The following is a 24918-nucleotide window of genomic DNA, read 5'->3' as shown; positions in this document are numbered from 1 at the left end:
TTCAGCCGCTCCTCGTAGGACTTGTTCTCCAGGCCCCTCACCAGCTTCGTCGCCCTTCTTTGGACCCGCTCAAGCACCTCGATGTCCTTCTTGTAGCGAGGGGCCCAAAACTGAACACAGTACTCAAGGTGCGGCTGTTGTCAGAGTGCACCTAGGTACGGCAAAGCACAATGATAAAGAGTAGAGGAAATGGCAGAAACAAAAGCAGCCCCTAACAAACACTGCATTCTACACACATTAAAGCAAGCAAGCCCAGCAACAAGCACAGGAGCCTGCTGGTTAGAAGCTAAACAGCTGTAATATCTATAAATTTTGTCTAGCATACTCCCCACTGCAAGCAAATCTGTCATCATCTTGAACTCTCAGGGTGCCATGTTGGACACCAAAACCAACTCTTGTGGTGTAACCTGAACAGGCAGCTCAGCACCACTCAGCCACTCACTCACCCAGGTGGGATGAGGGAGGGAATCAGAGAAGGAAAAGTGCAAGAACATGGCTTGAGATAAAGGTGGTGTGTGAGGTAAAGCAGAAGCCACATGCACCAGCAAAGCCGAACAAGGAATCCATTTGCTGCTTCCCACTGGCAGGCAGGTGTTCAGCCACCCCAAGGAGAGCAGGGCTCCCCACATGTAAGGGTTCCTTGGGAAGACAAATGCCATCACTCTGAATATCTCCACACTTCCTCCTTCTTTACCCAGTTTGTATTGCTGACCACGACATCATTTGGTTGGAATATCTCTTTGTCAGTTTGGGCCAGCTGTCCTGGCTGCGCCCCCTCCCAGTCGGCAGGACAGCGTGAGAAGCTAAGTCCTTGACTCAGTGTAAGCACTGTTCTGCAACAACTGAAAACATTAGCATGCTATTACCATCATTTTCATCAAAAATCCAAAACACAGCATTGTGTGAGCCTCTACAAAGAAAATTAACTGTATTCCAACCAAAATGCTGGCAGTGTAATAGACTGCTGTACAGAGTTGAGTTTGTGTATCACCCAGCACTGGAACTAGTTATTTTTATTCTAGTCATTTTCAGTCCCAAGTTCTATTCAAATAATAATCATTAAAAAAAGCCAACAACTGACACAAAATGAAACATCAGTCCATGAAACATTGGGCCCAAGTGACTAATCAAGGATAAATACCGGATTTAAATGGCTAGAAAAGCAGACAGGTTTCTGGTAGGTATTTGGAAGCAGCAAGGCCAGATTGGGTGCCAAGTACATTTTGGCTTTCAGCTGGAGCAAGGTGTCCAGTTGAGTTACTCAGTTCCTTCAGTTCTTCAGATAATAATGTCCTTCTGTCATTGGACCTGGAAGGTATGAAAGGTCAGTGCCTTCTGTCAGTTGAACATGAGATATTTCTGATCACAAATCTGACAGCACTGCAAGAGAAAGGTTGAAGTAAATCTAACATGAATACACCAGCCCACTCTTTACCCTCTGGTTGTAACACCTTTGTCTCAGGGTATAAAATTCCAGATGTTGCCTTATGTAGCAATATTCATATTTACTGGACCTTCAGTGAAATGATCCCCTTTCCTACACATTTGTCTTTTCTTTCAAATTCAGGTTGCATCAGAAGCAACCAAGACATGGGCACAGTCCCATAGATCAGCGCCTAGAGCAGTCTTGCCTCCATCCCATCTCCAAGGGCAGCTGGCTGGTGCTTCAGGGAGGGTGCAGGACACAGGGAAAGTCCAAAATCCTCTGGCCCAGTGCCCGCAGTTTCCAGCAGTCTGGTACATCTAGACCATCATTTTCAATAGGCATGGAGAGATCTTCTGTGAACGCATCACTGGGTGATAATGCTGTTCTTGCTCCCCCTTTGCAGACAGAGCCTGGTCTGGAGACACCTGTGTGTGGATCCTGTCCTGTCCTCCAGGGAACAGCAGGGCCAGCTGCTGCCCTAAGACATGGGTGAGGTGGTTGGCAGGGCAGTGCCTGCTGGCTGGGACCTGGCCTCTTCTACCCAGGAAAGGGAGTAGGGACCCAGCCCTTGTAGCCAGGTCAGGTGAGAACCCAGATTACGAGGCAAGGTGCGAAATCAACCAGGAGACACATCTGCAGGTGAGGTCCCATGACTGCCATACAAACCTGAAGTCAAGCCATGCTCTAGATCAGCAGGGCTGGACACCAGCACTGCTAAAGCATGGCATGGGCAGAGGCTGTGCTGAAATGGGGCTCCTGGGCCCATTCGTGGGGGTCCCGGCTGAGCCTGGTCAGGGTCAGTAAGGTACAGCAGTGCTCTCAGGGCTCTCAGACCCCCTCTTGCCTACTCCTTGAAATTCACAGCTAAACAGGTCAAACATCACTGATCTGTGAGAAACTCAGTTGCATGCAATAAACTTCATGCCTTCCTCCTGATTAAGCCATGTTGTTTGTGAAATTCTAATAGCCAGTTAGAAGAAAATCAAGAATCACTGCACAGATGGAGAACTGAAAGATGAACTTCAGGGACCTCTTTCTTTTCCAGGGCAGGGTTTGCCAAATCTCAGTCACGGTCTGCATCTGAGTGGTATAGGACCAGAGCGGAGCCAGGAGCAGCCCTTGATTGTGGTGGACCTGCTGTGCTCATACCATCTTCTGGTGGTGCCAGGTAAGAAAAGCTCTTTGGTGTTCACAGAGTCTGTGCTGTGATCTCACAACATTTTACTTTACTAAGTCATGTTGGTACCAGCTGTGGCTTTCATTCTCTACTCTCATGACCTACTCTATTGACCTTTAATATATCTTACAGGGGTGTCTGCTGGGAGATGGTGGAAAGGGAGGGACCATCCTCCACTGTCTCTTTCTCACTCCCTTGTGTTTGTACTACCAACTTGATTTATTTCTTGCTGGCTTCCAGTGTCTTGGTCTGTGCCCACGCAAGGTAATGGAAAGCAGAGCAGAGATGGAGGTTGTGAGAAGCACAAAGGGGAATGCTGCTGGGGAGGTCAGTGTCCATGTGGTCACCACTGAGAGCACTGTGCAGAGCACTCACCTGCCAACAACTGCCTTCATCATACCAGGTATGTGGGATTGTTCTGTCTAACAGGTAGTTCCTCAGCTTTCTCACTACACATCGATACCTCTCACACTTCTTGTATGTCTGTGCATACAAACCTTGGGAGGCAAAGCCGTGCTGCTGTTACTGTCTTAGAGGTCCTCTGTGGCTATCTTACATCACTTGGATAGTTTGTGGCTGATCAAAACCTCTTAACTTTTGAACTGAAGCAATGGTCTCTAGGGTTCTGTGCCAGTGCAGTGCAGTGTGCCTGAATGCTTGGTCTGTCTGGCCCAGCTGACCAGCGTCTTTCAGGAGGATGTGCATTAGGTGAGAAGTTGTTCCTGCTCCTGATGTCTCACTTCCCACTGTGGAAAGGCCCTGGATTATATAGTGCATTCATTGTGCAATCCAGGAGCTCACAGGCACAATCCTGCCACAGCAGGTGGCAGCATTCTGGTCATGGGAACAGGCTGAGGTTAGGCTGAATTAAGAACCCCTGAATGTGGATAGTGTGGGTGCCACCTCCTAATACCAGCCATCCCTGGCTGCAGATCCTGTTGGGTCCTGCTGCCTGCGTATGAGTACTTTAGACCACAACACTGAGCCCTTGGCAGGAAGATTATGCCCACTCTATCATTTTGTGCTGTCTAAGGCCACTGCGGTTCTTTTAAGACTTGTTTGCATCAGTAAAGTGTTCCATGTATGTCTCTGGTTGGTTATTTCTTTTTTTCCCCTTTTAAGCAACTGCCACTACCATCAACCTTCCTGCAAGCACCTTAGAAATCCAGCGATTCCCGAGGGAGCCACAGAGAAGCACAGGGGCCGAGAGGGCAGAGAGGGGAGCAGGGAGTGAACCCGTCACAGCTACTGTCATCCCCCAGATCAGCGGGGTGCAGACCTGCAACACAGTCCGTGTGCTTGAGTGGAAGGATGGGGTGGCTACTTTGCCTGGAAGTAACCTGCGAGTAAGTGTAACTAAGGGCCACTACACTTGCCCTCCTCTCCCCTGTGCCAGGCTGGGACCACTGGAATGTGACGTGGGGTCCTGGAAGTACCCATGGCCCAGCTAGAGAATCCCTCAGCTGTTGCCATTCTGTAAGGTTGCTTGTGCCCCATCCCTACCTCCACCTTGCACTATGTTGTGCGCTTAGTGGAGAGCACATGCACAGAGTGTGTGGGGCTGCAGCAGGCCTGCCCTGTGTGGGGAGGCAAAAGGATGCCCCTACTTGCTGTGCAGGACATTTTTGCTTTCCAAGCTGTGCTGTGGTGTTGGTTCTCAACAAACTCCTGCACTCATCCTGGAAACAGCAGCCTGGCACTCATCAGACAGCAGGTACCTGTAAGTGTGCTGAGGCTACTGAGTAGCATGAAGGAGCTTGCACAAAGTGGATGTATTTCTCGGCTTCTATTCAACCCTAGGGCACCATATCATGCTTGCCTGATCAGTGCTACCAACTGGTGCTGATTGCACCCAAGTGCAGACAGAAGGTGGAGGAGGGCTAGGACTGGAGCCTCTCCTGTGTTCCTTCCCTCCTTGAGCCATATATTGTCCTGCAGTGCACCAGCCTGGCAGGCTCAGCAGCCAGCAGAGACTGCCTTCAGGAGCTGCAGCACAGGTGACTTCAGAGCTGTGCTCACCCCCATCACTGGAAGAGCTGTCCTCTTTTTGGATACACTAATCACCAAACCATGTCCCTGTCATTCTCAGAATTCCCATGCACTCACTAGCTTTCAAGTTACATTTCTATCCTCCTTGTTAATATTTTTCCTTCTGTTTTTTGGTTTAATGTCATAGTTTCGAATAAATGAATATGGGACACTGAAGGTGGTGAGTGCTAATAAGATGCCTCCATTGGAAGCTATAAAGGAGGGCCACACAGAGAAAGATGGGGACTCAGAGGTGGCACCAACTAGCAGGGACAATCCTACTCCTGCTCAGGGTAAGGGCACCACTGTGGTACTTCTGGTGTGGGTAACATCACTCTGTAGGTGCTGTCTGGCTTAGGACATAAGCAAGGCAAATATTTTCTGCTTCCTGCTCTCCTTCCTTTGCTGCTCCTTGGCCCTCACTACTCCTCTTCTCTCCAACTCAGATGTGTCAGAGCAGCCCAAGCTGCCAACACCTGAAAGCATGTGCCACTGTGACACATGTGGCCGGAGACACGTGTCAGATGGAGCCCGCGAAGGCAGGGGCTTCTGCAGCGAGCACTGTCACCAGCAGTTCAAAGAAAGGTAAAGGAAGGGGAGTCTGCTCCATGCAGAGCCAAATCCATCCATCTGCCCTCTCCCCCCTGGTCTGTATGCTCCAGCAAGAGATGCAAGTGCATCTGTCTCTGGCATGTGCTAGGGACCTCACTCGTTTCCTCTCTCCTGTAGGTACGGTGTCCTGGGTATACAATGTGGGGTAGATGAAAACTTGTTCCAGGAGGCAACAGGAGGTGCAAGTGGCCTCACAAATTGCGTGCATCTGTTGGGGCAGGACTGCTACAGGAGGCTGCTGCAGTGGGCAGCAGTGGGAAGCGTGGGTCACAAGGGCATTTCCAGCCCCTCTGCTTACTGACATGTGGCTCCCAGGACTGGTTTTCTAGCATCTGTGTGACTGATGTAGGTTAGAGCCCTGCTACAAAACTGGATCACTTTTGATCCATCCCTAGGTTCAGGTTTCTGACACAGTGCATGAGGATGGTTCTTGTTTGTATCCTGGTTCTAGCCTCTTGCCAACTTTGTCACTAGGAGGAGTGCGTACGTAAGTCAGGAGGGATGGGAGGTGTGTGAGAAGGAAATGGGATGACAGTGATTCTCCAGCAATGACTCCCTTAGCAACACCCCAGTCACTGCCATGTATTGTGCCACAGTGTTTTACTTTTCCTTCCTCTACGCAGGTCTGTCATTGTGGAAAACTCTGCCAGCAGCACCAACACCACTGAAATCCTCAAGCCTGTTAAGAAAAGAAAGAGGAAGGACTACCAGAGCCCTTCAGAGGAAGAATATGAATCTGAGCAAATGGTAAGAAGAGAGCAGGAAGAGCATATGTATGCCCATGCCAATGTCAAGGGTGGCTCCTGGGCCACCTTTGTATGCCCTGTTGATGTGTAGCTCTCATCAGTGCTTTTCAGTGCCATGTCAACTATATGTTGAAGGGGTAGCCAGAAGCTGTTAATGCCCAAAAGACTTGAATGTGTGGAGCATCATGGCTTCTAGACACTTGGCTGGCTGTTTGGCAGCTGAGTGCCTCAGACTGTGCAGTGTTGAACACATCCTGATTGGGCTGTAGGTACTGAATGCTCTCAGCTACTCTCTTGAGTCTAAGCCGCTCAAAAGTAGAAGTGTTGAAGAGGGCACCTATATGTGTGATATATGTCCTGGAGAAGGGGGAGTGACTCTGACAAGGCAAAGAAGCTCTCCTTGCCAGCCCGGACTATAGCTGATCCATACTAGGTGTGATTGCTACCACACAGTACCAATATTTCCCCATGGGGTTCCCATCATCAGATTCTGTTGGCTTCCCATTTCTGGGCCAAGTACCAGTCAAATCATAGACGTTGGAGGCCCATTATGGTCCTTGGTGCTGGCATGAGTGTACAACACGTTGCACAAACCTCTGCTCAGGAATCCAGATCTCCAGCAGTTTATTCTGCTCTTGTGTCTAGGAGGAAAAGCAGGAAGAGAGGAAGAACTCTGTGGGAGACTCTGCCATCAGCAATCTGGAGGCTGACACATGGAATGGGAGCCAGCACGGTACGGAGGGGCCAGGTGGCGGTGGGGTGAGCAATCTTCTGGCACATCTGCGTGGCTGGGAACGGAGCTGTGTGGCAGAGGCTGAGGGGTCCTGCTGTGGTCCTGCGGGTCTGGGCCTTCATTTTGGTGCTGCAGCAGAGTCAAGCACCCAATTCCATACACTGGTACATGTTCCCAAAGGCTTGTAAACTCTGCTTGCTTGATCCTGCTCTCTCTGTCTCTTCTCATTTCTCTCCTTTCCTCTCTTTCTCCTCATGGGACGGGCGCACCCTTACAGCTATGGCTGTCTTCTTCAGGAGCTGTGCCGTACTGTGGAGTGCTTTCTGGTTCCTCCCTTTGGGAATCTACCCTCTCTTGTGGATGCTGTGCTCTAAGAGGTGCTGTCCTGAGCAGTAATGCGACTCTGTGCCATGTTGGGCTTTCCCTTTGGATGGTCTCACAGGGAACTTCTCTCTTGTGATCAGGAGCTCACAAGTTTGGGAGCTGCTCTTTTAGGTCTGGTGCCTCTGGAACCAAGTGATCTGGGGTTGTCTCATAGATCATCACAGGGATCTATTCCTGGACCAAATCAGAGGAAAACTCAAACACAGAGCTGTTGGCACTGAGGGAAATTAGACAAGCTGAAAGATGCAGTGTTGCTTTTTTTTTTTTTTTTTTTTTTTTTTTTGTCTCCCTAGAGTGGAAAAAAAGTTTATTTGAATAGTGAAAAGTAATAGTTAAAGTCATTTTATAATGAAACTGTTCCAGCTTCATACTCCCCTCCATACTCCCCTGATTTTACGCTAAGTTAAACACTATTGAAAAGAGAGGTCAGATTTGCTTGCCAGGTCCTTTTCTCTATGGTATGAGCTCTGAACATGTAATCTTCCCTGCTGCTTACAAGTAAGCAGTGCTGAACCTTGTTACTTTCAACATTTGATTTTCTCCTATTTTAGAAGTACATCAGTAGACAAACCTGGATACTTCAGTGCAGCAGAGTAGGTATACACTCTGTCTCTGGGTGTATTCATCATTCCCCAGAAGCATAGAATCTGTACTTAGGGATTCCCTGAACACATTTTGCTGCTTTTTTCTGTCCTAAACAGTCATAATGGTATTTGTCTTAATAATGTCTTAAATGAAGTACCTGTGTTAGTAACCTTGCTCACCGAAGCTCTGCTTTAATTTCATCTTCAAGTTCCCATTTTTTCTGTCTCCACTGCCTCTAAGCCCAAGGGAGGAAGGAATAGGTCTGTCTTCCTCCTGCATTTCTGGCCTGTCCTACAGAAGACAGTCTGCCAAGGCTGACCTGCAAATGTGAATTACTTAGTGCTGGACTAAGGACTGCACTCCTGGAGTCTGTTCAGGCGCTTTGAAGCAGGGAGAAAAAGTAGATAGAGGGCAAGAAACTTGGGTTGTATCTTCTGTGCCTTGGACAAGGTCTCCGTGGACTTCCTCAAGGGGTTGACATCATGAAGGGTCGCCTCCCTGCCTACAAAGACAATGCTGTCTTCTTTAAATGAATGTTATAAGGGTAAATGCATCTCTACGGCATCAGAGTGGTCCTGGTGTGCTGAGGGGTACTCAGCTGAATGTCTCAGAGCAGAGGATAGCAGAGGTGGTACCTCCGGAGTGGAAGTGGGAGGTGAACGTGCTGCTGGTTTGATGTCTGGGAGCTTCCAGATGTCTAGATGGATCGTGCTGGCTGTCCCAAATCTGTCAGCTCTGTGGCCAATTTGGATGTACTGGCTGGAGGACTGGTTGCACAGGTATCCTGTTGTTTTTGCACAAGATGGCTTGTTCTTCAGGGGCCTTGCATGCCTTCCGAAAGTGTTGTACAGTGACTAAAGACATTTTGGTCACAGGGACTTGTGAGAGAGAGAGAGACCTTTTGTCTCTGTCCATCCTTGGACAGCTGGCTAGTTTTGTTGGAGAAGGGGCTTTGGTAGGACAGTGCTCAGCTCTGCAGGAACGCAGGACTGTGCGTGAGAGTGGGATGTGGCCCCAGCAGGACCCACGCGCTCACCTGCCCTGAGGCAGGCAGGTACTGGGGCTGGAGCGGACCCTCAGCAGCGCCTCTTGTGTGTGCGTTTGTGCTGCGCTCAGGTGCCAGCGAGGAGAAGAAAGAAGGCTGGTCTTGGGCGTCGTACCTGGAGGAGCAGAAAGCTGTCGCTGCCCCTTTAGATCTCTTCCAGGATGTGAGTTGGGTTTTTCCTGTCTTTTTCCCCTCTTTGGTCTTCTCTTTTCTTTCTTTTTTTTTTTTTTTTCCCATCCCTCCTCTTCTCCTCTCTTCCTTGCTTCCCTGTTTTGTGGGGCTCTGAGGGATAAGCAAGCACTCCCATCTTCACCTGAAGGTGACCAGTCAGCCTCCAGCTTTGCTTTGCCCCAAGTCCCACTCCCCATCAGCGTGCTGTCCCCCATCCCAAGCACCCCATGGTCTGCCTGTGGTTCTGGCAGGTTGGTGAATCCCTTCCAGTCCTTCCTAAAGTCCAGGCCTGGGCTCTCCTGAGGCCATGCTGGGTGCCGTACCCCTGCTCCCGAGGGTGCAAGAAGAGCCCAAGCCCCATGCCCCATTCCCTGTCAGCCCTGGGACACGCTGCCCTGCCAGCAGCAACAGACACAAACCTGCAAGGAGGTGAAGAAGGCGTTTTTCTGTGTAAAAGGAACTTCAATTTAGCTGACAACATATCCTGTTGCTCACAGTCTCCCGGGCCCAGCAGCTCCCGTAGCTTGATGGTTGCTCCTTGGGATGGTTCTAGACTCATGTACATCTGTCATTTTTTTATACTGTAGCTTAATTTTTGTTTCCAGTACCAAGTAGCTTCCCAGCACAAGAATGGCTTTAAAGTGGGGATGAAGCTGGAGGGAATCGACCCACAACACCCATCCATGTACTTTATCCTGACAGTGGCTGAGGTAAGGTGCCTTTGGTTTCCTCGTCCCTCAGTCCCTCCATGGGCTCCTCATACCTGCCCAGCAGGAGGCGCTACAGGACAGGAGGTCCTCCTGGGGCACTGGTGGAGGGCACTTGCCTGCACGCTGCTGCCAGCACCATATGGGATGAGCTGGCAGTCCGGCACCTCAGTCACATTTCCTTCTAGTTTGTATGGGCAGGAGACAGTACAGTGGAGCAGCTGCCGTATCCCAGCCTCGTTAATATCTCCACCACCCTGACACAGCAGGGCAATGGGGGAAGAAATAGTGGTGATGGCAACAGTGTTTTACTTTTGAGTTGATGCCAATCAGACAGGTCTGCGCCCTGGAGATGAAAGGTGTGAAGTTGCCTCATTGCCCTTTCTTGTGTCTGTGGAGGCCCTCTGTCTCCAGGACTCTCCATGTGGCCCCATGGCATGCCCCCAAAACAGCCTTGCGTTGCAATGCTCCTCGGACCCATAGGCAGCCAGGGAGATGAGCCATTGTTCTTGCTGCTAGAGATTTCACAAAACCAACATGGCGTTTAGCCAAAACCTCTGTGTGAGCACCTTCCCAGGTGCAGAAAAGGGAATCTTTGCACATGCTGGATCCATCAGATGCATTGAATACAAAAGTGTCCCACCAGCCTGAACCCTTCTGCTTAGAGATGGCTTGTGGAGGCCTTGCACTTGCCTTGCTTCATGTCAGACACCTCTTGGGACTGTCACATGCCTCCTAATTTGTGCACTGGCATATGATTGTGGCTCTTAAGTGCTTCCTTAAGTGCTATGCTGAAATGGTGCATGGGAGGAGTGGTGTGTGGCACACCTAATCAGGGACAGTAGGAGATTTCCATGATCCTTTCCTTCTCCTGCTCTCCCTGTGGGTAGGTGTGTGGTTACCGGATGCGCCTCCACTTTGATGGCTACTCTGAGTGTCATGATTTCTGGCTGAATGCTGACTCCCCTGACATTCATCCTGCGGGCTGGTTTGAGGAGACAGGACATAAACTCCAGCCTCCAAAAGGTAAGGAGTTGAAGAGTCTTGGTCAGCAGGCCCTGTTGAAGGAAGGGGGTGAATAATGGGTCCCCAGTCAAAGAGTCAGAAATGGGGACAGGGTGGCTCCATGGGTCCCAGGAGGGATGATACTGTGCTGGGGGTTGCCCCATGACACCTCTTCAGGTATCTATTGTGACTAAACTTCTCTGCTCATTCCTATTCTGGGTCAAAGCCCCATTACCCTGGATGTCCCGGTGCCAGGCCAGAGCCTGGTGGCTGTGCTGCCCTGACCCGGGTACAGTGCACCCTTGGGGCAGGCAGGACCAGTACTCTCTGGGGAGGAACTGAGCTCTGTTTCTCCAGTCCATTACTAACATTTCATAGCAATTAGAAATCATCTATTGGCTTCAACCATGGGCTGTGGGTGGTCAAGGGCTGTTCAAAAACCCGTCTACCTGCAGCTGGACACACTTGGCAGGGTGAGGGCTGGATGTATTAGGATGGCTGGGCTCAGCCACATTGGCTTCTTTCTGGCTCTCTGTGAACTTGCTGCTCTCATATCTCTTCATGAGGGGTTTTAGGTTATAAGGAGGAAGAATTCAGCTGGACAAACTATCTGAAGATAACAAAGGCTCAAGCAGCTCCTAAGCAACTCTTCGTAATCCGAAATACTGTGAGTGGCAGCTTCTCGTTCTTGCCAGAACCTTCAGGTTCCCCTCTGACTGAGTGGTGGGCTTTTCTCTGTCCACCCCACACTTCTCAAACCCACAGTGCAGAGGGCCAGGAGAGTGCACTGATTGCATTGCTTATCGAGATGTGGCATGCTTTGCTGCCGAGGATCTGTAACTTGGACACTAGTTTGGTGTGCCCAGAATTGGAGCTGATCTGATTCGCTGTTTCATCTAGGTCCATCTCATGGACAGTTACATCTGTCACAAGGGTATTGGTTTGGGCCAATGAGAGCCATTGCTCTCAACAATTATTTTGCCAAAGAAAACCAAAACAAAAACAGTTAATGTTCCATAAGTATAGTTCTTTTGCCACTGTTTTCTGTCTTCATTATCTCTGTCTCTACCTTTTTTTCATATGGCAGCTTGGGTAAGGGAAGTGAGAGTACAGTGGAATGCAAAGTCCTCATGGTTTCTTTGTCAGCTGCAGAGGAAACAGCCTCCTGATAAATCAGCCTCTTCACGTTATTTACTGTGTCTAAATCCTCCTCCTTGACCAATGGGTTCCTTGCCAAGGTGGGGATATATTTGCTGCAACAATCCCACTAGCATGCATGACAGCGTTTTGCACAGGTTTTGGATCCAAGTATTAAAGGTAAGGTAGGATACAGGGCACTGTCCCACCTTTTCTGGCCAAGCCTAGGGAATTAGTAACTGCTACCACTGGGGGAGCATGACTACAAATGTAATGCTAAATCTGAATCAGTGTAAGTTGGAGGCTGCTTTTCTCTTTGTTTATAGGAGATCCTGAGGGTTTGAAGACCTTTTTCCTCTTTATTTTTGTCACCAGGCTGTTACTTACCCTCTGCCTGTTTTCTTGTGCGCCCAGGAGGGCACTGCTCTTCTGGGACCCTAAGTGGTCCTGGGCCTTCCTGGAGGCCAGAGATCTGGTTTGGGGCAGGTGCCCTCTTGCAGTGGGCAAGGTAAGCAGTAACAAGTGTGCTGGAATCTAGGCTGTGAAAGAAACCTGCCCCTCTCTCCTCCCAGCACGAGGCTCCTCCAGGCTTTGAGGTGGGCATGAAGCTTGAGGCTGTGGACCGCATGAACCCTTCCCTGATCTGTGTTGCCACAGTGACTGACGTGGTGGACAATCGCTTTTTGGTGCACTTTGACAACTGGGATGATACTTACGACTACTGGTAAGTGCACAGAGGCTTAATGACGAAATTCTTAATATTCAATCCAAAACTCTCCTGGCCCAACTTGAGAACATTATGACTGTGAGGCAGGGGGTCACCCACCTATGCTGGGGTACAAACTTTACCTGTCCAGTGTCACCTTCTAGGCTATTGCCATGGCCTTCTGGTTAACACAGGGCTAAGACAGGCCTGATCACAAGCCATGGGCTGATGGGTGGGTAATTGTTTGACCTGGTGTGTGTGAGTGGGGAGGTGTCCCAGTTGAGGCCGATTAAGGTCAAGTAATACAAGAAGGGGTGAGAACAGTTCTGCTTCCTGCTTTGTGGCTGAAGCTATCTGATGTTCTCTCTCACTTTGCAATACAAGGAGCTGTGGGGCTGAAGCAGTTTTCTGTCTATGGCTGCTCCTTGCACACTGGTGTTGGGCACAGCAATGTCTGCTGCATGCTATGTCCTCGAGTGTTCTGTGGTGTACTTAAAGTTGTGACCAGGGTGTGAGCCCCCCATGTTGCCCAGATCCAACTGCTCTGAGCTCTGAAAGGCATGGCATATCTCCCTCCCCATGGGGTTGCTTTCTCTGGGCAGCCCTGATGCAGGGCTTGCACCCAGCGCGCATTTGTGTCCTGCTCCAGTGAGCTTGTGTGCTCCCACAATAGCCCTTGCTCTGCTAGGGCCTGGGTCACTCAGCGATAAGGGTGCTGTACAAAGCCTTCATTTCCACAGGGGCTTTTGCTGGTGGTGCAGGTCTCGGCTGTGCTGTTGGCTGGCCTGCTCAGGACCCTGGCAGCCTGCACTGTCTGGCAGTGGTGAGCCAGGTATTTCAGTCCTGTATAACAGTACAGGTATGTCTTCTAGGTGTGACCCCAGCAGTCCATACATCCACCCGGTCGGATGGTGTCAGGAGCATGGCAAACCCCTCACACCTCCTCAAGGTGAGCTGGTGGCTGGGGAACACAGCCTTCACTGGTGCATCACCTCAGGGATTGGCCTTCTAGGGTGGGACAGAGTGCCTTGGGGCTCAAACCCCATAGCCTGTGCTTGCCTGCAGGCCTGGGCAGTTTCCTTCAGCGAAGTCACAGCCGAGGTTCTTGTACATGTGTTCAGGTACAGCATGGTGTTTGTGTCAGGCCACGAGGAGAGGTCAGGAAGAGACAAGATATATATGCAGGCCCAAATGTTTCTGCTTCCCTTCACCCTGGGTTTTATGGTCCACAAGGAAATAGTTGCACATCTCAATGTCTCCCAGATTCCCACATGCCTGACACAGGTTTGGTTGCCTCTGTCCTTCAAGGCAGTAGTATATTCTGGGATACTTGATGTCTTCTAGTTTGTGTCTCACCTTCTGCATCTTCCCCCTTCTAGATTATCCTGACCCTGACAACTTCATCTGGGAAAAGTACTTAAAAGAAACTGGAGCATCTGCTGTTCCAGCTTGGGCCTTTAAAGTGGTGAGTACCAAATTGTCTGCTCCATTGTGCCTGGGCAGGAATTCAGGTTTTCTCCATTGTCAGGTCTTCACTTTTATGAAAAGTAAAATGATGTTTAGTATTCTCCTGCCACAGGCCTGGGATCTGGATCTACAGTCTAAGTTCAGAAGTCAGAGCTATCCTGGGCAAATAGTTCAAAACTCAGAAAAATGGGAAGTATGACCATCACCCTTGCTAGACAGAAGCTGTGTGATGGGAAATCATTTAAGTTTGCTTGATAGTTGTCTCCAATTGCTGCAACAGCAGATGTATCCAGCCAAGTGCAGCTGTGCTATAAATGCCCCAAATGTGTCTCTTGAAGGCCTTCTTCCCTTGGGCAAAGATTTCCCATCTTGTTAATAACACAGCTCAGATACGGAGGGCTGTCCTCACTCTCTCCTGGTGTTCACCATGAGCTATTCTTACCTGGACAGGACAGGGGACAGGGCTAGGAGCTAGGCTTTTGGAACAAATTTGCTGCTGGGAAAGCAAATCAGCATCTGAGAGTCATGTGAACCTGGAGCATGGAATCTGCTGATCTGGGCTTTTTTTTTTTTTTTTTTTTTTTTTTGTCCCAGCGCCCACCCCATGGCTTCCTGGTCAACATGAAGCTGGAGGCAGTGGACAGAAGAACTCCTTCCTTCATCCGAGTGGCTAGTGTGGAGGATGTGGAAGATCATAGGATAAAGGTGGGTTCTGGAGTCTCAGTGCTGAGCCTGTGTCCAGGTGCTGTGCTGGCTTGCTCCTGCCCTTCCAAACCCACTGCCAGATGCAATGGCAATTTCTACAGAGGTCTGTGGAAGCACGCAGTGTGTAAGATGGCAGGTCCCAGTGCCTGGTTCCAGGAGCAGAGCAGAGTCTTGTGTTTCAGTTCAGCTTTGCTCTGCTTCTTGCTGTCAACTTGGAAGGCTCCAGAGCTCCTCAGAGAGGTGCCCTGAGGTTTAAAGGGTGACCTCTCTACTTATCTCCCCAGATCCATTTTGACGGCTGGAGCCATGTGTATGATTTCTGGATTGATGCAGATCATCCGGACATCCACCCCATAGGCTGGTGCTCAAAAACTGGGCACCCACTGCAGCCTCCTCTTAGTAAGTTATGGGCCTGGGCATCCCCTCATACCAGGGCCCAAGTGTGCCAGATCCCCACTGTCACCATCACCTGTCCATGTGCAGAAAAGGGAGGATGCGGTCATGGTGCTAGCCAAGGGTGGGCAGGGAGGAAGGGCTTTTACTGCAGGGTTGGGAAAATCCTTCCTGTGTGGCGCAGGCAGGGAGCCTTGAGCCCTGGTTCTGCCTGGGGTTATGGCCACAGCAATGTGTCCCCTGTTCTCCATCTGGTCTAGGGCCAAAGGAAGCAGCCTCCTCTTCCCATGGGGGCTGCCCAACCCTGGGCTGCAAGAACATGCCTCACACCAAGAGCTCCAAGTACAGCTTTCACCACAGGTGAGCTCCCCAGCTTGGCTCAGAGGGGCAGGGCTCCCATGCCAGCCCTGTGCCTGGGCCTTCCTCTGCTCCCCTGCACCCGCACACCCCTGCAACTGTCAGCAACCAGCACCTGCACCCAGCCTGTGCCTGGCTCTGCCTCCAGCTCAGGGGCAGCTCTTGCTTTCTCTGGGCCAAGCCTGTGAGACAGTCTGGAGCCCGCTGCTAGGGGAACTCCTGACAACTTGGTGCGTCCCCACCTGTGCATGCCCTGTGTCCCCCTATAACTTCTGGGGACATTCTTCATGCCCATCTGCCAAAGGGTCGTATAGGCCTTGTAGGGGACAGCCCCTACATACTTTTAAGACAGTGTTCATGGATGGATGAACATGGCTTTGAGGATGATATTCCTCCCACCCCTCATGGATACCCTTTCTCTGTGAGGTTGTAATCTGGGAAGTACTGAGAGGGGGTGTTGCATATTCTCAGGGCTTTGCCAGTTGCTTGCATGAACTTTTTCAGGGGAAATCGGGACCGATGTAATGCTGATCTCAGCATGGCAGGCTGGCATCAGAGCAGAGGAGTGACTACAGCAGAGAGTACTTGAGGATTAGAGAGGCAGATCTGGCTCCCGAGGGCTTCTCTACTGTCCACAGTCATAACACATGCTTCTTCCTTACTCTGAGGCTAGTCTGGATGCCTGTGGGGAAGGGAGGATGGAAAATCTTATGAACCCCACTGACCTGCTTGATCAGCATTCTGGTGACTTATACAGGTTGGCTGTGATGGCAGCAGAGAAGGTAGGAGAGGTGTTTGTACCTGGAGGAGGAGCTAGGTTTGCCCTGCCTGTGAGCCAGCGCACATCGCACCCTGGACCAGGGAATTTGTTCAGCAAGTCTGCACTACACTTTGTATGGCCTGGGCTATGGCTTCCTGCGGCTGAGGGCAGAAGTGTGGCCTTGCTTCCATCCAGGTGGCTTCACCCCTGTCCTGCCCCATGCTGAGTCTAACTCTTGCCTCCCTGTCTGCTGCCTAGGAAGTGCCCCACACCAGGCTGTGATGGGTCAGGACATGTGACTGGGAGATTCACAGCCCACTACTGCCTCTCAGGGTGCCCGCTGGCAGAGAAGAATCAGGGCAGACTCAAGGCAGACTTGTCCGACACTGAGGCCTCAGCTCGCAAGAGGAACCTGATGGGCTTCCCTCAGCGGAAGAAATCCCGGCACCATGGGAGGTAGGGCCACGCCTGGCAAGCCCCGTGCAGCAGTGCAGGGCACCTGTACTACACTTGGCATCCCTAGGACGGATGGCTGAGCTGGAGAGGCTCCGTGCCTGTAGAGCAGTGTGCTTGCAGACAGCTGACATTTGTTATTGCAGCTCTCTTGGGTCACCTCAGGCACCTCTCCTGTTTTTTTGTTTCACATTTTGTGTTATTGGCTGTCAACCCTTTTTACCAGGGTCTGAGAGGTAATCCTTACTCCTACTGTCAAGGCATTGCCCTGTGCAGTGTGGAGAAGGGCACTTGGGCCAGTCCCAACCCAGTTGGAAATCAGTTTTCCTGTCTCTTTAGAGGGCGACCTCCAAAGTACCGGAAGATCCAGCAGGAAGACTTCCAAAGTAAGTGTGTTCCTTCTACCACAGTGTCTTCTCAGAGTAAAAGTGAGACTAGGGGAGCCGAGGTGGTGGCTAGCAGATGCAGGTCTCTCCTTGGCTCGCTCAGTCAGACTTTGCAGAGGTCAGCACCAAACTGAGAGGCTGTGTAGAGCTCATGATGTCAAAGCCAGCCATCTGAGAAGGGTTGTCCATGCCTCTTACCAGAGTTCTGCTGGGACCCTTGTCACTTCTCTTGATTTATATCTGTGAATCTTTGAGTACTATAGGATAGGGAATTAGGACCCTCTCTCTGTGGCAGTGCATTTTCCTAGGCACTTTGTCTTATCCAGACCTGTGCCTTCATCCTATGGATGCTGTACCCCAGAACCTCAGTATGAGGTGCCTGCTTCTGTACTGCTACAGTACAGAAACTGTTGATGAACAACAGTACTTGTTTGGCATTTAATTCTGATGATCAACGTAAGACAGTAAATGGCTCTCAGGTGGAAAGCTATTTCTTCTAGCCAGTATCAGTTTTACCATGGGCATGGCCTGGTGTTTACCCTAGTACTGGAACTGAATGAAGATCTCTTATTGGAAGTTATCATTGGTGCACTGGAGCAGAGACAAGGGCTTAAAGCTTTGTTAAAAACCTGAAATGGACTGAATGACAAGGGATGACATTCTGGTGTGAAATTTGTCTTGGAAATTTAGTACAGTATGGAAAGCAGAGTGAAGGTGGTGAAAACAAGGCAAAGTCAAGCTTGTTGCTAAACTTCTTCCTTTACCATCCGCAATCCCACCAAACTGAAGCCTTTGATGCATTATTCTCCTGTTAATTCAAGGGACAACCACTAGCTCTTGATAACTTGGACCCATGAAACCATCTGCTCCTAGACCCAGGCCTGTCACTGAACAGAGTCCTCTCCAAGGCTTGTAGGATGGGATGGGATGTTCTCATAGCTCTTCCTTGTGTCACACCTTGCATTTTTATTGCCAGCTATTTCTTCAGACAATATGCACCAGTCGCTCTTCATGTCTGCCCTGTCTGCCCATCCTGACCGCTCTCTGTCACTCTGCTGGGAACAGCATTGCAAACTCCTGCCAGGGGTGGCTGGCATCACAGCAACCACAGTGGCGAAGTGGACCATCGATGAGGTAAGGCAGTTTTGGAGGTTGCGTGCTGGCTTCTAAACCACTGGCATGACTGGGAGAAGTCCAGCTGGCTGTGCAGTGCCATGGTACGTGTACACAGAAGGGCTTTAGTGGCCTCTTCCCTAGGCTATCAAGAAAGTGCCCCTTGCAGCATACAGTGTGGACAGCTGCCAGTCACCTGCCCTTCAGGCAGCTGCTGGGAGCATATGCACAACTACCAGATTCTAGCTTGACTTGAATGTGACATTAGCAGGGCAGGCAGGTGAAGGTAAACAGCAGTCTCTTCATTTAGCATGATGCAGTTTTACAAATAAGTCAGTTTCATCTTTTCTAAGTAAAACAACAGCAACGCAAAACTGTAGACTGCAAATAAGGAGTCACTTTCCTGTGTCTCCTCTGAAGAAATCTTTACATCTGATTCTTCCTTGTCACCTTCATTCACTTTCTTTGGCATCTCTAACAGCTGTTTTTGAGGCCTGTGTAGGTGGCCTCTGGCATTGGAGAGTCAGCCCCAGCAGACAGCCCTGCCTGATTTCCATTTTAACCTGTGTGCACCACTCCTGCCCCAGCCCCATGTTGGAATCATCTTGCTGTGCTAAAGATGGCTTACTGGAGATAAAACGGCTGTAGCATTTGCTACTCTGGGGCTGGAGAAGGCTGACACCCATGCCTTGGTCCAAGAAGGATCTCTAGGGAGAGTGCTGCAACTGCAGCACTTTGCCCTAACAGGAACATGTTATCTTACAGGAGCCAAAAATGCTTCTGTGGAAATGAGGATGTGGGCTTGTAGGGTGTCTGCAGCCAGAAACATTGCTTCCACCTTGACATTTCTCTCTGTTTGTTCCAGGTTTTTAGCTTTGTTCAGACTCTGACGGGTTGCGAGGACCAAGCCAAACTCTTCAAGGATGAGGTGAGAAGGGCTGGAGGATGAGTGCAGGCAGCTGTTTGCCAACAGGGGAGGGAAGAACTGGCCAGTGCTGTTTCCTAGATGCTTAGAGCATGTCCTCCACCTGGTAGCCATTCCCATGCTGCATTCCAATGTGTAGCTGTCTGCTTGTGCAGAGGGTAACAGGAGGGAGATTGTGACCCCTAACTCATGCTGCTGTGGTCTGTGCTGCATGGGTGAGGGATGAACCCTCTGAGGAGGTTGGGATGGGGTAGTAGGGAGCATAGTGCTGCAGTCTCGGTAGCATCATTGCCTCCTGAGGGAAACTGCTTAATCCACATCCATTCATCTTTTCCCTCCTGCATCCCCTCATCAACATATCAGTTTGGCAACACTGCTGTCCATCAAGGAGGTTCATGATTTTTAGACCCCTCTGTGAACAGACACACAAAGAGAACGGCTGTCTAGCATGTGCAATGCACCCAGGGCAGGCTGATCACAGACATGCTGCGTACAGCAAATGTCCCAGCCTGTTAATAAACAGCCTCTGTGCTTTAAGGGTGCTCAGCATGCAAAGCCAAGCTGGGGGCAGCCTCCATCCATGATGGGGCCTGGAGCAGGGAATGGCTTGGTGTTTGCCCAGAGTGGCTTGCCTGTTGTCTGTCCTGTTCCCAGAGCCTGGGCCAGCTCCAATGGGACTGTCTGGGCCAGCCCCTGGATGGGCCTTTCCCCATCCCTGCCCCAATCCCGGGTGCATGAGTTCCCAGCTCTGTCTTATCTGAGGCAGTGTGGGAGCACCGTGGGTGGACCCTGCATGTAAACAGGAATGCTGCTGTGGCAGCCCACCAAGGGCTGTGAATGTAGCTGTGCATGTCCCCAGAGAGTAACTGCGCTGTCTGTCTCTGGGAGGTCACAGCCTGGGTTGTTGGTGAATGCTCTCCTCTGTCCCTGCTCTCCTCTCCAGATGATTGATGGCGAAGCATTCCTCTTGCTTACTCAGGCTGACATCGTCAAGATTATGAGTGTTAAGCTGGGCCCAGCACTCAAGATCTACAATGCCATCCTCATGTTCAAGAATGCTGATGACACCTTAAAGTGACTTTTCTTGGGCCCCGTTGGGACCTTCCTTCAGCACTGGTGCTGCCAAACTGTCTGGCCAGGACTGAGATTCCCCCGACCACCTGCAGCTTGTCGTGTCCTGCAGCATCTCTGCTCTCCCACTGGTCCATCTCCTGTCCTCTCCCTCACTCTCTCTCCACGCTGCCTCTCTGCTCCAGCGCTGGGTACAAGCTGACCATGAGTCTTAGGGGTGGCTACACAGGCAGCAGGTGGATGTGGGACTAGCCTGCCTCAGTGCGAAAGCTGCCCCAATGTCCTGATATGGCTGCACCTATTTGGGTGTGTTCAGGGATGGTGGACCAGTGCGGAGGTTGTAGCAGCTGGGCACTGGCACCACAGCTTAAGCCACTGAGATAAGGGTACATACTCGCAGGCTGGTCTTGCTTTTGCTCAGCAGCTGAGAGATTTTTTTTTTTTTCTCATTGTGTTCCTCTCAGAGGGCTTGGATGCTCCCAAGGAGCTTCTGCTCATTTTGCCTGTTCCTGTCTGAAATCTTGTGACTTGAGACTAGATGATAACTTTGCTTTGCCCCTTCACTGCACTGGGAACTAGTGGCCCATCTTTCCCCCACTGGGAGCAGTGTTTCCTGGCTGCAGCTCTGCCCATGACCAGCATCTGTGTTCTATTCCTCTTTACTGTAATGCAGCAAATCCATGGGGTTAGGGCTGGTTGGATGCAGAACAAGCTCCATTTCCACTTGCACTTCAGGCTGTCTTTGACGATGTGTCTCTGGGAGAAACAATGCTTGGTTAATTTTTTCCCCTCCTGCAGCAATTAAAAAAATCCTCTGTGAGTCAGGCCTGCTTTGGCCCACTTGGGGCCTTGGTGAACCTGATCTCGTGGGTGGCATCCCTGCCTATGGCAGGGGGTATGGAGTTAGATCATCTTTAAAGGTCCCTTCCAACCCAAGCCATTTTGTGATTCTGTGCTTAGGAGCAAGGTCCTTTCTAGAGCTGAGACCACTGCCAAGGGCAAAAAGTATCTATCTGTAGGCAGAATCAGGGCTTGGTTCCTAAAGCATTCCTGACTTGACTGACTCGATCCTGTCAAGCTGCCTTCTCCCCCTTTTTTTGCCCTTGAGAGGCCCCCAGGCTTTCCTGTGTAAAGAGCAGGATCCTCTGCTGTCTTCTAGGTTCCTTCCCTTCAAACCGAAAGAAAGCCAGCAGCTGTTTTTCTTTCCTTCCTTCCTTCCTTCCTTCCTTCCTTCCTGCCTGCCTGCCTGCCTGCCTGCCTGCCTGCCTTCCTGCCTGCCTGCCTTCCTGCCTTCCTGCCTGCCTGCCTTCCTGCCTGCCTGCCTGCCTGCCTCCCTGCCTTCCTCCTGTCCTTTTAGTAACATGCCACATTTCCAACAAGGGTGCAAGCACTTCGGAAATGCCCACATAAATCTCCCTTGCAATGGAGGAGGTTCTTGGCACATTCAGATATTCCGTGTGTTCCCAGGTACTGGGGATGAGCCCTGTAGCACCCATGCTGCACTTGCTGTATTTTGTCATCCTGCGGGTGCTGCTGGAGCAGTGGTGTGGCAGTGCAGCGCTGGAGGGCAGCCACTCAACCCAAGGGCTCTCCATAGTGTACAGTGATGTTATCCAAGTCCCACATCCACTTTCTTTCTCATTCCCAAGTATGACATGCCAGAGCAAAACATTTTTTCTCCCTTTTCCAGTGTCCAAAGACAGAGATTAAGGGTCTTTGTAAGTGCCCTAGCAATGTCCCTTGGAGCAGAACTGCCTTGGAAGCCACTGTTATACGTGGGTCAATCTGTTCTAGGATTCCCATGGAAATGTAGCATTTTGACTCTTTGTTACTGAATATATGGGGTCACATTTGACCTGCTCTTGAAATGTCTGCTGCTTGCTCTTTATGCAGGACTTGAAACTAGTCCACGTATTTATTTTGGCAATGCTTGGGTTTGAGTTAGCTCTCCCTCTCCTTTCCTTTTTCCCTTTCTTTCACCTTTTCAAGCACTGTGGTGTGGCCAGCTGTGGAGAGAGGGTGAGTAGGAAAGAAAAACTGGGTCCCACAGTTACGCCTAGTCACTTTTGATTCATGGTAAATGGTCCTGAAAGTGGTCTCTTCAGCTAATGGGGAGCGTCTTTCTGGGCCATCGTGTGCTAGGGGAGAGGAAGAGCAGGCCTAGGCCCTTCAGCTGTGGGACTCTTTGTGCAAGCCCTGAGACATCTTCAGGTGTGATCTGGAATTGTTCCTGCTTGGCTCTTAGTCTTGCATAGGATGTGATTATTGGACTTGTAAGGAAACAACTTATGAACATCCTGTTCTCATCTACTCCCTTCCCTTACGCAAAGCCATTCCTCCTGCTGGAGAAGGGACTAAGCAGTGTCACTGGGTGCTAGGAGAGGCGTGTCAGATCTGAAACTGGGGTGAATGATGGAGCGTCTTGTTTCTCACAGGGCTGCCCTGGGAAGCAGAGGTAGTGGTGAGTTCAGAAGATCCCTGCTGAAGGGGAAGAGGCGCCGTAAAGCTTTCAAGACCAGGCACAGCCAGTGCCATCAGCTCTTGCTCTGTTGCATGTGTTTGAGCCGTGCTCTGCCTGGGCAGCAGGCAAACAGGCAGAGGCACGTGCTCTGTACTGTGCCAGCCTTCGGCATCAGCAGTAAGCTATGCCAATGGCATAATGCCTCACCTGGGCTCTTCTGACCTCCCTCTAAGCAAGCAGCCCCAAACTGGACAAGACTGCTGAGGTGTTTTCCCTTGGCTGTGAGGTCTGGCTGCAGAGCTGGATCCCAGCCTCTGCAGGGTCTGAGCTCTGCCCAGGGAGCAGCTGTCAGGAAAACCAGCCCCACTTGAAAGGGGAGGGTCTCTGCTGCACACACTTGCCTGCTGCTTGAACACCAGTTCTTCAGCCTCTTAGGCTGGCTCCTCTCAACCCTTTGGGTACAAATCTTCTGGGTTGTTTTAGGTGAAAGAGTTATAGGGTTTGTAGATGGTCAAGGGCTATTTGCTGTTAAATCTTTTAAGGCTTTTTCTTTCCTTTAAAAAGGAAACCAAACCCAAAGTATTGTGTGTACATGTGGATGGGTGTTTGTGGGTACCAGTGTGGAAAAATCACAATATCATGTCCTCCACTGTTGGTGTGATGCTGTTTTATTGTGATGGTCTCTGAAGCCATGGAGGTGGCAGACCCCGGCCCAGGGTCTCAGGCAACACATTCTCCATGAGCAGAAGTTGTCTCTGGTCCCAAGAAGGAGGCAAGGAGAAGGAAGGTTCGCTTGCACCCCTGGCTTGGCAAGTCCTCTGTCTCCACAGAGCATTGACCAGGAGGCCCTCTTCAGGAAGCATCAAGGGCAGTTGTGACCAAGGCAGAAGGCCCAAAGTTTCCTTCCCTTTTCGCCCAACGAGACTCTGCAGGAACATCCACTGGCATGTCACCGAGAAGCTGGAGTCAACACAGGGACTGAATTGGGCCCACAGGTCTGGGGCCTTCCTGAGAGCTGTGATGACAGCAAAAGCTTCTAAGTCAATGAAGGGTTTTTGAAGTCAAATGTATTTGTGGCTAGAGGGTCCCCACGCCTGTGCTCCCATTGTTCCTGTTCCTGCTGGAGCCATGTGGGATGTCCCACCAAACACTGGCCTCAGGCACAAGGCATCTTCTGGGGTGGCTGTTCCACAGGTGGCTCTGGGTGCATGGGGATGGTTGGAGCCTCTTGAGAAGGGATTTTCCTTGTGGAAACAGACAGCATGATGGTGCGAGACTGAGGTCTCCATTTCTGAGAGCAGCCAGCCTGAAGCTCAGCAAGGAGGGTGGCAATTTTCTGTCTTGCCAGAGACCAAGTTTGTCTGGGTGTGATTATGGCTTAGGGCAGCTGCCTCCTGCAGAGGCAGTCGGAGGAGTTGAGTGAAATGAAAGGAGTTGGAGAAGAGGAGGGAGCCTTGAGAGAAACACAACTTGGATGCTTCTGCTCTTCCATTCCTCAGTCCTCAACCTCTTTGGGGTGACCCCTTGGTGCACAGGAGAGGGAAATAGCCGAGTGCTGCAGCACAGCTCAGTCCCTCTGATCCACCCCTTCCTTCTTGGGAGGAGAAAAAGAGGGGTATGTTTTGGAAAGAGTGTGATTATGATAAAGCCTTTTTGCACTTTCATTCATTTTGCACTTGTTATTATTTTTATTTTTCAGCGTTTTTGATATTTGCACATCCCCTTTTTGTGTTTTCATAACAAAAATACTTTTGTTGTAGCCAGTGAAGCTATCCCAAACTTTGTGTGAGTATACAGAAGTTTAAGGGTCTTATATATATAAATTTATAACTGTATAAAAATAAATTTATATATATAGATCATGATGTGATGTGTTTTGTCAGTGTTTTAATATAATAAATGAATGTGAGCAATGGAAGTCAGCACAGCTGGAGACTACTTATTAAGACACATCCCAGGACACCCCCACCTCCTGCCATTGGGGCACCCCAGCCCCTGCCCATCCCATGGGAGGCAGCGGGATGGGGAGGGGCTGATTTATTTACTTCAACATAAAGAACTTGAAGGGAAATCCTAGTATCAATCCTAGTGTTACTGGCCCTAGCTAGGAGACATTTTTTCCCCAGATGAATAAACTCAGTCACAAGAGACTTACCTAACACTTTGTCACAAACAGGTTAAAGATAACCATGTTTCCTACATCACTATCCTGTGCTCTGTCCTCCAGACCAAGCTTCTACCTTTGCCCTAGTCCATCAACCCAAGCCAGCAACTTTTGCCATAGCTTGGACTAACCAGGGACTGGGCATGCAATGCAGTAGCAAACATGGGGAGCATGTGCTCTTACCTGATAGGAGGGACAGGT

At 50.4% G+C, this 24918-nt stretch overlaps 1 protein-coding gene and 1 long non-coding RNA gene across 3 annotated transcripts in view; one reads left to right on the top strand and one right to left on the bottom strand.

The window, feature by feature from the left end:
- LOC118176648 overlaps positions 1-24661 on the bottom strand; it is a 25068-nt gene extending 407 nt beyond the window's left edge. The window contains exons 1-2 of the long non-coding RNA XR_004755496.1: positions 22807-24661; positions 12140-12150 (exon numbers count right to left, since the gene is read on the bottom strand). This is a non-coding gene — a long non-coding RNA (uncharacterized LOC118176648). The remainder of the gene's footprint in view (positions 1-12139; positions 12151-22806) is intronic.
- On the top strand, positions 2200-20724 carry L3MBTL1 (L3MBTL histone methyl-lysine binding protein 1). 2 transcript variants are annotated; one of them, XM_035343745.1, is made up of 22 exons: positions 2200-2594; positions 2844-3006; positions 3726-3949; positions 4780-4924; positions 5078-5216; positions 5867-5990; positions 6635-6722; positions 8808-8899; positions 9513-9617; positions 10505-10640; positions 11195-11286; positions 12329-12480; positions 13335-13411; positions 13842-13927; positions 14524-14634; positions 14919-15033; positions 15288-15387; positions 16403-16600; positions 16937-16983; positions 17960-18117; positions 18962-19024; positions 19965-20724. In XM_035343745.1, exons 2-22 carry the CDS (start codon positions 2871-2873, stop codon positions 20097-20099), a joined length of 2523 nt encoding a protein of 840 aa, XP_035199636.1. In that variant the 5' UTR covers positions 2200-2594; positions 2844-2870; the 3' UTR covers positions 20100-20724. The 2 variants fall into 2 exon arrangements, with proteins under 2 accessions (XP_035199636.1, XP_035199635.1); XM_035343744.1 differs by having other exon boundaries at positions 11186-11286.
- Positions 24662-24918: the final 257 nt, after the last annotated feature.

The sequence above is a fragment of the Oxyura jamaicensis genome, chromosome 20 (assembly GCF_011077185.1).
Source record: "Oxyura jamaicensis isolate SHBP4307 breed ruddy duck chromosome 20, BPBGC_Ojam_1.0, whole genome shotgun sequence".
Lineage (NCBI taxonomy): Eukaryota > Metazoa > Chordata > Aves > Anseriformes > Anatidae > Oxyura > Oxyura jamaicensis.
The sequence above is the reverse complement of the archived record's forward strand: the minus strand, read 5'-3'. Positions and strand labels throughout refer to the sequence as shown.